At 46.0% G+C, this 13753-nt stretch overlaps 1 protein-coding gene across 1 annotated transcript; it reads left to right on the top strand.

Moving 5' to 3' along the window:
* Nucleotides 1–767: 767 nt before the first annotated feature.
* slco4a1 (solute carrier organic anion transporter family, member 4A1) lies at nt 768–11163 on the top strand. Its single transcript, XM_030118109.1, has 11 exons — nt 768–1631; nt 4225–4315; nt 5106–5227; nt 5305–5416; nt 6714–6868; nt 7685–7955; nt 8066–8228; nt 9289–9464; nt 9541–9605; nt 9685–9833; nt 10219–11163. Exons 1-11 carry the CDS (start codon nt 788–790, stop codon nt 10387–10389), a joined length of 2319 nt encoding a protein of 772 aa, XP_029973969.1. The 5' UTR covers nt 768–787; the 3' UTR covers nt 10390–11163.
* The last annotated feature ends 2590 nt before the right edge of the window (nt 11164–13753 follow it).

Here is a 13753-nt window from a genome sequence, read left to right as displayed (position 1 = left end):
AAGCTTAAAGTGACCCATTTTACTGTCATTCCATTCATAATAAAAGCAACTGGACAAAACTGAAACAAAAGCTGAAAAAAACAAATACTTTAAACTCTACACAATAACCTATTAAACATTTCATATGCATCATTTTTCTTTTTTAGAATTAAAATTAATTGTCTTTCTTTATGGGCTATGTTCACATCACATATAAATACATATTTCATGTTTGTGTAGTTTTTGTTGCAGTTTTTGTGCCTGGGGAGTTTTTCTTGGTTTTTGTGTTGTTTTTGTGGCTTTTTATGTCGTTTTTGTTGCTGTTTGTGTAATTTTTTGTGGCTGTTCTCCATGAAGGATGAACTTTTCAAAGTCAGTGGGACTCAGCGGCCCGTTATGGCAGGTCACGCCGTTCATTACACGCCACGTCCGTCCAGATGAACGTCGTCTCTGCTGATTGGTTGAGATGCATAGTTATGAGGTGATAAACCTGATTTTCATGTTTATTTGTCCTTCTCTCTCTCCACAGGATGCCATTCCTCAGTGGCACTATGAGGCACCCTGTGCAGCCCTGTGCCGACAGACCGGAACGCCTGAGGAACCCAAACAGACTGCGGACGCAAGAAGTCTGGAACAGAAGCCGACGATAGTTTCAGAGAAAAGCTGTACGGAGGTCCGACGGTGAACGATTCATGTTGAGCCTCTGCTGATTCAGTTGCTTCTTCGGTGGTGGAACACACTGAATACTGCAGATATCACACTTGGTGTAAATCTCCACCCCCCCCCAGCGGCGCCCCTCAGAGGGGCGATGCCAGTCTTGCTCAATGCAGACGCCTCCTTCAGCTCCAAGCAGGAGCTCCTGGACCTGCAGGACTGCCCTCTCAGCGGGGGGCCCTCCCTGGGCACCCCCAGTCCAGAGGATTCCCAGACAGGCAGCCCCGTAGGATCTGGCTCCAGGAGCCCCGGAAGCGCCGGAGCCAGCGGCTCCAGGCCTCACATCTTCACCGGGGCCTCCTCGCTCCCCGGGCAGCTCTACGGGGGGGAAACCAGGTCGGCGCCAGAGAGTCCGGCGGGCCTGAAGCTGATCTCGGCCGACACGGGTCAGCTGTGCGGCTGGGGGGCTCTCGCACCCAAAGCCATCCAGGTGTTCAACACCCCCCGCTGGGTGCTGTTCTTCCTGTGCGTGGCCTCCTTCCTCCAGGGGATGATCATCAACGGCTTCATCAACACGGTGGTCACCTCCATCGAGAGGCGCTTCGACCTGCGCAGCTACCAGGCCGGCCTCATCGCCAGCTCCTACGACATCGCGGCGTGCGTGTGCCTGGCCTTCGTCAGCTACTTCGGCGGGACGGGCCACAAGCCGCGCTGGCTGGGCTGGGGGGTGCTGGTCATGGCGCTGGGCTCGCTGGTGTTCGCCTTGCCCCACTTCACCACGCCCCCCTACCAGGTCAGCCTGCCCGAGCAGACGGGGATGTGCCTGGCCAACCGCACCAGCCGCTGCCAGGACAAGGAGGGCGGCGGGCAGTCCAGCTACCGCTTCGTGTTCATGCTGGGCCAGTTCCTCCACGGCGTCGGGGCCACGCCGCTCTACACTCTGGGAGTCACGTACCTGGACGAGAACGTCAACTCCAACTACGCGCCTGTCTATATCGGTGAGCGACGGGGTTAAGCCCTGAAGCCGCGCGGGTTTGTTGGAATGTGTTTCTCTCTGCTAAAGCAGATTTTGTTGAGTGGTAAAAGTTATTCATGCCACAGAATGAAATGACTGTACTTTTAATAACAAAGCTTGTTCTGAACATTTTCTGAACTGCTGAGAATGAATTTTACTTCATGTAGGTGACAGACGTCTGAGGCACAGGAAGCTGGAATGTTCCTAATGTTCAGCCGGAGAGAGCAGGCCCATGTGTTTCTGTAGGCAGATGGAAAAGTCAAAAGTCAGAAGTTTCTTAAAGGGGTGACTCGGTTTTGTAGATATTTCTCCTGTTATCAGAGATTATCCTGGTTTCCCAGGAAAATATGAAATGAGCCATATTTTTCATTTCTGCAGACTGTGGGACCAAAACTGTGTGTTTAAAGCGGGTGGAACTCCAGATGTTTTACACACTTTAGTCTGAGAACCACGATCTGAGAGCGAATGCTGTCCAAAGCCACAGAGCTGGACTGAACACTGAATAATTGTTAAAGTTCACTTCTTCATGCTAGTTTCTCCTCGTGACGCGGTGTTTGCTACCTCAGACATTAAGAGATATTTTTAAAACACATCTTCCTCTTGATGTCGTGCCTCTTCTGTGTGATGGTGACCACATGGCGTTCTCGTGCACGGAGGTACTGACCTCATCCAGTCACTCCTCCAAGTCTTTTGCTGCTTGTTTCACTGAGGAGTATTTGTTCTACTTTTAAAGTCAGCCTGGGCAGATCAGTGTGTGAAAAGTAAACAGCGCCAGGCGACGCCTCTGTGTGAACACTTTGTCTAACTGTAAAGCTTTAAACTGGAAAGTTTGGGTCGTTTTCAGTCAAAGCAGCGTAGCTTTCTGATTTCACTCCAGTTTGCTCATTTCCGACCTTAAAGAACTCACTTTTCAAACATCACTTCAAGGTTTCCTCTACTGCCTGATTAAACTGAAGGTTTAACCTCTTAAGGCAGCGGTCGGCAACTGGCGCCACAATCTGGCCCGCCCGATGATTTTGAAAATCTGCTTCACAGAGGCAGCAACACCGTCCATTACCCTGCCAGCATCCAGCTCCTCCTAAACCGCCTTCATTGCCTGTGGAACACCTGAAACCCTCCGATTCAGAGAACAACCTGCACCGTGCAGCTCCTGCTGCCTTCAGGGGCGCTTCGTTGAAGCAGCCTGCTGATAGACGCCACCGGTGTCTCAGTCAGCTGTTAGCTTAGCTGTTAGCCACCGACGAAGCAGCTAGCACTGAACCATTCTTTCGTCTTCCAACATCATTCAGCGGGACGCGATCTCAAATTCTTAAACAGTGGAAAAGTGATTTTAATTCTGAACATCTGGGACAGAACGGGAAAGGCTGTTATTGACAGACGGTTCAGTGTCTGAGCGGCGTGGCGGCGGCTTGGAGAGAACGAGGGAAACATTGTTCCGCTAGGTTTCATTTCTGGGTTTAGCGTGGCTGTTTCCTGTTTATCTTCATCTTGTTGTTCAGGGATCATCCTGTTGCTCTCAGGAGTGAAGGAGCTGCAGCTGACGGTCGCTCAGCTGTGAGGCGTTCACGTTCCAAAGTCACAATCTGGTTATTTTCAGATCAGAGGTCTGGTTAAACATTTGTAAAGACTCACAGTCGGCGCTTCTATATGTTCGTTTCTAAGGAAAAGCGATTATTCATTGGAATGGTCCTAAACTGTTGACAATACAGAATTAGAATTATATATCATGATGTGTTTTCCACATTTCACACACATTCTTGTCTTGAAAGACAGTTTATTGAACAAGTTGGTGACTGGAGACAGCAGCACAGGAACTCCAGGCTGCTGTTGTCACATATTTCATAATTCAGCTAATTAATGGTTTTATTTACTCTACAGAGTGAAGCAGTAGACAATCAAGTTTTTAGCAGCAGCCTGTAACAAATACAAGCTACTTTTTTGAACCACGGAATTTCTGACATCTTTGTTTTAACGTTCAAGATTGGATAGTTGTTTAGATTCGAATAAAAACATTATTTTCGATTATCGTGATCCAAGTGCTCAAACAAAAATGGGCCCGAGGCCAAATCAGGTTGCCGACCCCTGTCTTAAGGACGGCCTGTTTTCACACTACCATGGATTACTGGGACTTTGACCTGAAGAACTAAACCCACTGCTGATGTTTTACTGGTGGAGGATGGTCCTGACGGGGTTCATGGCTAAGATGAATAAATACACCCTTTAGTTATTCTGATTTTATGGGGTTTTGTTCATTGTGACCTGATGATTCCTGTTAGTGACATGAATAATCCAGAGGGTTATGACTGAGCGTCTGCCGCATTCCTCAGAAGAAAACTGAGTGCAGATCAAAATGTTGAACCTGTTTAACACCATTTACCTCTGCTGCTCTCGTCCAGCAGCGTATTTCAAAGTAGCCTAACAACAGCTGACAGGAACTCAGTTTTCCTCGTGTGCTTTCTAGATAAAAAGCTCTTAGACAGAACAATCGAGTCCTTTTAACCTGCCGGCCAGGAAGAGGCGAGTCGGAAACAGGAAGTGGGAGCTGACACACCCTGGTGGTTTGCTTCTCCCCGCAGGGATCTTCTACACTGCCGCCATCGTGGGTCCGGCGGCCGGCTACCTGCTGGGCGGATACTTCCTCAACATCTACACGGAGATCCACCTGGCGTGAGTCTCTGACTGAGAGAGAGAGAGAGAGAGAGAGAGAGAGAGAGAGAGAGAGAGAGAGAGACGGTCAGGCTGAGCAGAACTTAAGACAGAAGTAGCACTGGGATGGAACTGCTTCATTTAGAATTTTCAGGAATATGAGGTGACGGACCTCAGTAAAGATGAATAACAATTGATCTGAAATAATAAATCTTTAGAAAATGTGATTGAATTAAACTGAATAGAGTGCAGAGCCTTGTGCAAGAAAAACAGAGCTTTAAAAAATGTCCTGGACGGAACAGACTCCAGTAGAAAAGAGATGAATAGAATTAAAGTAGAGCAGAAAGAATCTGACCAGAACAGAGTTCAGTGGAGTCAAAATGTAGAACTGACAGAATTCAGAGAAGGGATTATACTGTAATAGATCTTGGTAGAAAACAATAGAAGATATAGAACTGAATGATATTAGAGCAGTTTCAGATCAATATGGAAATAGAAATCTCAGTTTAAATCAGCAGAATAAACCACAAACAGATTATAAAGAAGCCTAGATTAGAATATAATGCAGTGGAATAGAAGGTTTTGATAATGATGTAATATGATCCTAGACTAGATTTATAGATTTGAAGGATGTGGAAAAGATTATTTCAATGCGGAATCCTTTAAAAGGGAAAATGATTAAACTATTTAGAATATAAATGAGCATCATTGTTAAAATGTATTTGGTTTAAATGCAGTTTGTGTGTGTCTGTGTGTGTGTGTGTGTGTGTGTGTGTGTGTGTGTGTGTGTGTGTGTGTGTGTGTGTCCCAGGACTGAGATGACCCCAGAGAACCCTCACTGGGTTGGAGCTTGGTGGGTGGGCTTCCTCGGGGGAGGGGCAGCCGCCCTGCTGATAGCGATCCCCATCCTGGGCTACCCACGGCAGCTTCCAGGTATGGAGCAGGAAGGCTGTGAAGAGCGTCTCATCGTTCGGCCTTGGTTTTAACCTCGCCGATGTGTCGCGGTGCAGGTTCTCAGGAATTTGTGGCCATGAGGGTTTCTGAAGCCCACCAGCTGAAGGACGGAAGCCACACCACCGCCTCGGATCCTCAGTTCGGCAAATCGGTCAAAGACATGCCAAGGTAGAGAGCTTTCTGGAGTCTCGACACTCTCAACACGACAACAAATCACATATCAAGCCATGTGCTTTCTGCTGCTATCAGGAATGCTAACATACTGTTAGCCATATCAACTCGAGGCTGTAAAGTTCATATAGACATTAGATCAGCAGGACACTTTCACTCTGGGTGAAAAGTTCTTTAAAAGACCACAAACATTTTGTAAAATTACTTCTTTATGCTTGGACATTGCTTACGGCGTTCCCCAGGGTTCAGTACTGGGTACCAAGTACTTTATCTTCACAGTCATTTTCACAATCAGAACAGAAAACCAAGAGACCTGTTAATTCACAGCGCTGGCTTAAAAACACACAAATTCACTTTTCTTAAAGTCAAGAACAATAAAATTCACGGAACTGGTTAATTTTCTCAGAGACAATTCATGTACAAAATGTCACATAACTTACTCCAACTTCTTAATCTAAATTTTAGATGCACAACTTTAAAAAACAATTAATTTGCGAAGTGAATCTGGAGCAGAGGCAGGGAGCGGTGAGTCCAGCCATGAAGCCCATCAAGCAGCGGCGTTCACCAGGTTCAATCCATTTATTTCCTGCTTTATTTACTTCTCTATTGGGTTTTTGTATAATGATTCAGATTAAACTTGATTTGTAATCATGCAAAATGAGCAGTAGCATCTAGATTGAACTTCTTTGCTGCAAAAACAGCAAAAATTCAAAATCTTATCTACTTCACTGATCTTGTTTTGAGTCACAAAGTCTCGTCCTACTTGATTTTAGATACATTTAAGACAGAGAGACTTGTTTCTTGATTTTAGGTTGTTATATTAGTTGTATTGGTTGTCTTAGCCTGTGTTTGGCACCTCTCTCTCTCTCTCTCTCTCTCTCTCTCTCTCATGTTGTCGGTGCTCGGTCACTCATATCAAACCTGCTGATTCCTCCGGCGCGGCTCTCATGTGTTCCTCTTATCATTAAATCTGAGGAGCAAAGTGAAAATGTTTCAGTCTGCCTGCATCACATCAGTTCAGATGTAATGAGTGTTCAGAAGGCCTGAGCAGTAATCAGATTACCCTAACCCTCCTCAGACTGGCCTGTTGTGAGGCGCAGACCTGCTTCCTCCTGGTTTACTACAGTATTTACTACGAAGCTTAGCAGCCAGAGCGAGCTGATCTGTTCTGCTGGCGATGTGGGGATCAGGCTGGATTAGGTTACGTAACAGAGATTCATCTCTGGATCATCAGGAACGTTAGAACAGCAGCGCCGCAGGAACGGAGAACACACGGCTGCCTGTTGTTTTGCAGATCTGTGCTGCTGTTGCTGAAGAACCCCACCTTCCTCTTCCTGTGCCTGGCCGGGGCCACCGAGGCCACCCTCATCGCCGGCATGTCCACCTTCGGCCCCAAGTTCCTGGAGTCGCAGTTCAGCCTGAGTGCCTCCGAGGCCGCCACCTGGTTCGGTAGGCTCCTGATCACCAGACGAAACAAATCGAAGGTCACAGAGCCGCCAAGTAGTGCTGGGATTTTAAAATAGCTTTTACCTTTTTTTAAATTTAATTCAGGATTTTATCACACAATTTATCACATAAAATTCCCTTTAGGATTTCTTTTTTCTTTTTTTTCCAGCCTTGAAATCTTCTGACATTAACACAATATTTTATCCAGCTGTTGATACTATTTATGTAGTTTATTTATTATTAATGTATTTATTTTTTTATTTTAATAGTAGTGATAGTAACATTATTTTTTATTTGAGAAGTAATTTGGTATTTATTAAAAAAAAATTAAAATTAATTTATGTATATATATATATATATATATATATATATATATATATATATATATATATATATATATATATATATATATATATATCAACTGTACTACTGTGACAAACTATATTTGATGATGTATCAGCTAAGATATGAAAAAATAAATGAAAAAGCATAAAATATTTAATGTAAAAAACTGATAAATAAATACATTCGTTTACTTGTTTGGCTTAAAATAGAGGAGAAGTAGATATTTTTTACTCTTTAGATTTACAATTTAATTATTAATACTGTATTTCTTCTAATATTCAAGCGCAGTTCTGATCTTCTGCTACTGAAACAACCTGGAACACAGACAGTCAATCAAACAGGGTTTAACTCGGTTTTGTTACACTTAAGTTCAGTTCAATGAAGACATAAAGGACCAGAAGATTCTCAAGATGTGTCAAACTGTCCTGCCTGTGGCTGCTGTGCTCATGCCCCGCCCTCGCCCCACCCCCCTAGGTTACATGGTGGTGCCGGCGGGCGGCGGCGGCACCTTCCTGGGCGGCTACATCGTCAAGAGGCTGAACCTGCGCTGTCGAGGCATCATCCGCTTCTGCATGATGTGCGCGATGGTCAGCCTGCTCGCCATCTTCATCTTCCTCATCCACTGTCCCAACGTGCCCATGGCCGGAGTCACCGCGCCCTACCGGTCCGGCCCGGCGGCGCCTCGCCAGCCGGACCGCTACCAGAACCTGTACGACAAACCGGGCAAGCTGCGGCCCAGAAACAGGTAAGAACCGAGACAGGCAGGACCGGCTCAGGACCGGCTCAGGACCGGCTCAGGACCGGCTCAGGACGGCGTCGGTCTCACGCCGCCCCCCCCTCGCCTCGTGTCCGCAGCTCGTCTCTGGACCAGAGCCTGACCGTGGGCTGTAACTCCGGCTGCGGCTGCGTCACCGAGCTGTACAATCCGGTGTGCGGCGCCGACGGCGTCATGTATTACTCCCCGTGTCACGCCGGCTGCACCGCCATCAACCACACCGAGCGCTCCTCCGGCAGGCAGGTGAGACGCCAGGCCCTGACCTCTGACCCCCAGCAGAGGGTCAACGCGCTGGACGAATCTGAGGGTTTCATTTAATAAAACTGGATCAACCAGCTGCCTGCGTGGAAAATGAATCAGTTAGCGGGTTGAGACATATAAACGCGTTATGGATTTTACATTTTTAGCTGAATTTAAATCTTTCTGGTTGTTTTTTCAGTTCAGTTATTTGTTGCTTGTTGTGTTTGACTTCCATCTCCAGTAATCCTCCTCTGCTATATTTATATGTGAAAAAATTGTGACATTTATTTAATTTCTCTGCCTGCTGTTTGTCACAGCGTAATGTGTTCCCATATAATGTCACTGTTAGGTTGAAAGAACGGGGCTGTTTTAGGCTCATAGTCTTTAAGACATAGTTTAAAAAAAAACAAAAAACGAAATAACTCCACCACTGGTTCTCAACGTTTCATCTGTGACTTATTTCCTGATAAACCTTTTATCAGTCAAACACTCCAGAATCAGAGAAAAGCCTTTTCAACTGAATAAAAAGAGGTAAAACACAGAACTGTAATTGAAATATCACAGGTTTGTGTTTATAAAAATATTGAGGAACTTGATATTTACTGGCCAATTTTGAAACTGTTGATCAAACTGTTGTCAGACTAGATTTGTGAATTTAATGATAAACAGTTCTTCGTGCATGGCAAATATTCACCAAAAACAGCTTAATAAATGGATTATCTGAAAATATCGTCTTTAGGGATCAAACATTGGACATCTCAAACTGTCACTTTGCTGTTTAGTGAGACTTTGACTTTTTCTCTGAGGCGTCAGCAGTGTCGCTGAGGTCAGAGGTCAAACCATCCTGGTGGAGGAAACTCAGGGTTTTTAGGAAAATTAAACTGAATAACCTACTGAATATAGAAATCATGTTATGACCTTACACCAGGAATTTTTGTTAAATCAGTATTTTAAGGGAGTTTTTTGTTTGTTTTTCTTTTTTATTCCTAAATCTTATGTACGCCATTTGAGAGTAGCACTAAGCTGCGTGTGCGTGTGTGTGTGTGTGTGTGTGTCCGTCCAGGTGTACTCTGGCTGCTCCTGCGTCCAGGGGAACGTGTCGTGGGGAGAGCAGGGCTCGGCGCTGGCGGGGAAGTGTGGCAGCTCCTGCCACCACATGCCGGCCTTCCTCAGCCTGCTCTTCATCGTCATCCTCTTCACCTTCCTCTGCAGCATCCCGGCGCTCACCGCCACCCTCAGGTAGGCCAGGCGTTCCCCCCAGCTCTCCGGCCGCCGTGTCTCCGCTCACCTGTCTGACGGACGCGCTCCTCCTCAGGTGTGTTCCTGACAGCCAGCGGTCCTTTGGGCTGGGCATCCAGTGGATCGTGGTGCGCACGCTCGGTAATGCGCCGCCGTCCCGAAGCGGGTCTCGAACCGCGTTTCCCCGGAGCTCTGCTGAAGCCCTGTCTGTCCTTCGCAGGCGGCATCCCCGGGCCCATCGCGTTCGGCTCGGTGATCGACATCTCCTGCCTGCTGTGGCAGGACCAGTGCGGCGAGCAGGGCTCCTGCTACCTGTACCACAACCGGGCCATGAGCCAGTACACCCTGGTGGCTGGAATCCTCTACAAGGTGAGGGCCTGGCTCAGCACCGCTCCACCGGGAGACTACCTGAGGCTGATGAGGACTTCAACTTCAAAATCAGGGCAGAGTTAATTACCTGCTATCATTTGCCCTTTTTTCCTCTCTTGATGTAAAACTTTGATTAAAAACCATCCTCAGCTGGCAGGGTGAATTTCCATCAGTAAATAACAGACGATTGCTACAAAGCAGCAACACTAAAAGACCCCAGCATCGTTGAGCTTTTCAGGCCTTCAACGCAACAGTGATAGAAGTGACGGTATCGTCAGCATAAAGACGAAGCCGCGCACGTGGAGATTCTTTCAGCAGCTGAAGACAGAGACGTTTAGTTGAGTTTCTCTGGGTCTGACCGGCTCCCTCCTCCGCTCCCTGCCAGGTTTTGGGGATCATGTTTTTCCTGGTGGCCAGCATCCTGTACCAGCCTCCCCCGGAGTCTCCGCAGAGCAGCTGCGAGAGCACGGACCACGGCGCGGGCCCCATGAGCGACCTGCCCGTCAAAGACCTGCCGGAGGACGGCGTCATCGTCAACGTGCACGCCAGGTTATGACGTCCGAGACAAGCCGGGTCGCAGACACCAAGCCCCAGGATGCCTTCACGCACACACAACTTTTTATAGCACACAATGACTTGTGACATGCTGCTCTGCCTCGACTGTGTGTGTGTATGTGTGTGTGTGTGTGTGTGTGTGTGTGTTTTCTACAGACATCTGAAAACTAACCGCACTAAGAACCTTTCTAGAATGTTGACGACGTTCTTCTTTCTTATCGTGGTTCTGTGTCATCTGTCATCAGTGAAGCGCCTGAGACCCTCGTGGTGTGTGTGGAGCATTTCCTGAGTGTTTTCTGTTTTCTGTTCCTTCAAATTAAAGTTACACTGCTTTATTTTTCACCCACACATGAAGCCGCGGTCTGACGTACAGTAACGACAAAACCAGATCACTCTTTGGATGAAACGATATCAAAACGCCCCATCTCTTCTAGTTCAGCTCTGATTTCTGGTAACGTGAGGAATTTGTCCTCTAAATAGTGACAATCTGAATCCAAATTTATTCTGAAATATTCTCCAATTAGAATCTTTTATTTGGCAGAGGTCATCAAAATTTTGGGGAAAAACTTGAAGCTTATGAATTTCTTCCTGTTGCAAACTTATAATGTCATTAAAATTTCTATTAATGTTGACATTGGCCACTGTTTCCCAGCATGCCTTGCATGCTCCAAGCTGCCCATGGCCTGGCTTATCACTACTCTTCTAACTTTATTTTATTATATCTTTTTTGTCAAAGTTTGTGGGAAATCCTCTCATACAAACTGACGTCCTTTCCTTCTCGCAGTTCCTGGAAAGAGAAACAGAGCTGAGTGTAAAACCTTCGACTTGGGATGTTTTTGGGTTCCGGCTCCGGCTGGACGACCCACAGACAATCACTGTGGTTCTCCACTGTTCTGAGAGGCAGTGAAGCTCCTGCTCACAGAGGGTTGGAGGATGTTTTCCTCCAGTTCCTGTCTCTAACTTCATCACAAATGTTGTATTGGCACTGCAGTTGTGTTTGTTTCTTGTTTAAGACCAAAAGAACTGGTCGCACACACTGTACCAATATGTTATTTGCATCCATCCCATCCACCCAACGTTTGGGTGGATGGGGAGTTCCTGGTGAGTCTCTCAGTGTCTTTGTTCCAGCTCCTGCAGGTCCTCGGTTTGAACCCTCGGCTGAGATCTGTCTCGTCACAGAACTCTGCGAGCCAAACTCAGTCCAACTTAATGACATCTGGACACGATTCACAATCCAAGGAGCCAACCTGAGCAGAACAGAGACTCTGAAGCTCTCACGCTTCATTCATTTCATTTGAAATATGTAAAAAGCAAAAGTGTTTTCACTCTGTTATGGTTTTAAGATGTGATCAGTGTCACAACAACAGAAAATGTGAAGTGGGAGTCGCTGTCGGTTATGAAATAATGGGAATAGGAAGTGTTTGTCACAGTACAGCAGCACAAATAGATTTTCTATCTGAAAAGCACATGTGCAGTTTTGATAATCAAACATGTGACCTGGAGATCAGCCAGTCATCAGCCTGAATGTAACAGTGACTCGGCCTGGAGATAATCCTCAAAGCATTTATAACACACAGATAAAAGACTGCTGGGTCTCTTACCAACAGAGAAAAACAGCAGTTTGTGTTTGATCTGGTTTCCTGTCTAAAATCCTTTGAGGATAATTGGCGTCTAAACGTTCTCAGTGTTTTGGATAACCTGTGGACTGCTGATCCTCCCAGCCTGCACCTCGCCTTTCCCCACATTGAGCTGACGCCGCTCCAGTGGAAGTCTGATCAAGGTGTTTCTCTTTCTGTTTGCAAATCCATTTTGTGATCTGTGGCTTGTCCTCAAAGAGGTCAGCGGGCCCCGGGTTGAGAACCGCTGCTGATGCGTCACTTCCACAGAAAAAGCATAGCTGCACTTTAAATCGAAGGAATCCTTTGACGTGAGATGGTTTTCCCGCAGCGGAGCTCGCCGTCGTTCAGACCTGATTATCGCAGTACTGTAAGATCTGAAATGTGCCAAAGCATCTTCCTCTAACAGCTCCGGACTTCACCTTGTTTTTTTGTTTTCATGGACTTTAATTTATGCAAATGTTGGCGTTTGCCTTGTGAGAAGATCTGGGGAATGCTGCCCTGCGTCCGTGTTGTTTCTGTGCTCGTGTGTCGCCGTGTTGTCGATGGCCGTGCGCTCTGCTCGTGTGACGGACTGTTGCCAGACGAACCGCCGCTGTGGTTTCCAGATGAATGTACATGTAGATATATGCTGTCCTCCAAGCTTTCCGCTCAGCTCCTGAGCTCCGGCCGAACATCCTCTGAACTGATTTGTATATTTTCCTTCTTTCTTTTTTTTTCCACTGGTTGTTCTTTGTTTTCTTTAATGGAAGCAGTGGACTCCAAACGGTGAACTTTTTATGGAACAATTCAAAGATGTCAAGCTGTTTTCTAATCATAAAAGCTGTACCAATCCTGCTTTGTCGTCTCCGATCTTTTTGGGTGAGATTTTGTCTGAATTACGAAGAACAAAGAACAGTGACACTGGGTGAACCGGTTCAAATGCTCCTGTCTTTCTCCTCCTCTTGACGTTCAGGCAGAACATAATTCAGTCTCTCTTACTTTCATAAAACTGTAACTTATGTAACAGTTGATGGGTAGAATCAGGGATCTTTGATGAGTATGAGCGCTCCGTGCAGCATCAGACCGATTGGTGCATCCCTACTTATAAAACTAATGAAGAAAGGAATGAAGAAATAATCTTTTTTTATGTGAATGAACTTCTGGAAGTGGAATTGATCAAAGTATTGTTGCTATTTTGTTGAAGTGGATATGAGCTTGTTAAATTTGTAAGAATTCGGCCTCCTTGTTGGTGGTGCAGATTGTCTTTTTTCACATTTATTTCACATTGTGCACAATATAGAAGACTTCAGCATCGAATCCACAGACTGCAGGTGAAATCAGACGCAACAAGGTTAGTGGAAGCTATCAAGTTCTCAGCTACAATACGTCAAACACTGATGTGCAGAAATCCTCGCCCTTACGGCCTCGACATGCCCGTCTGCCAATCCATCTACACATTCGTCTGCATAGTCACGCAGGTAATTATGTCTGTAGGGTGTAAAAATGTGTGTTTAACAGGTTGTGTAGTGAAAAAACCAGGGAGAAATCTGATCTTCAGTCTAGAAAACCACAACGATGCAAAAAAAAGAGTCACTTTTTAACTCAGGAGTTGAAGAAATGTAGAAATAGAAAAGGGAAAACACATCCGAGGCTTTCTGTGTGCGTCATATCCTGATCGAGTTTTGTGCACCTTTAAGATGACAGTTTGTGTTTTTCAAGTAATTCTAAACACAAAGACAAGAGAACAATGGAAGGTCTTTCCTCTCA

This window comes from Salarias fasciatus, chromosome 20 (assembly GCF_902148845.1).
Source record: "Salarias fasciatus chromosome 20, fSalaFa1.1, whole genome shotgun sequence".
NCBI lineage: Eukaryota > Metazoa > Chordata > Actinopteri > Blenniiformes > Blenniidae > Salarias > Salarias fasciatus.
The sequence above is the reverse complement of the archived record's forward strand: the minus strand, read 5'-3'. Positions and strand labels throughout refer to the sequence as shown.

Bases quoted from the DNA above. Each gene is read 5' to 3' on its own strand.
- slco4a1 (XM_030118109.1), top strand. From the start codon at position 788: ATGCCAGTCTTGCTCAATGCAGACGCCTCCTTCAGCTCCAAGCAGGAG. The intron at 4,316-5,105 runs GTGAGTCTCTGA...TGTGTGTCCCAG, and splicing joins TACACGGAGATCCACCTGGC to GACTGAGATGACCCCAGAGA. The intron at 5,417-6,713 runs GTAGAGAGCTTT...GTTGTTTTGCAG, and splicing joins TCGGTCAAAGACATGCCAAG to ATCTGTGCTGCTGTTGCTGA.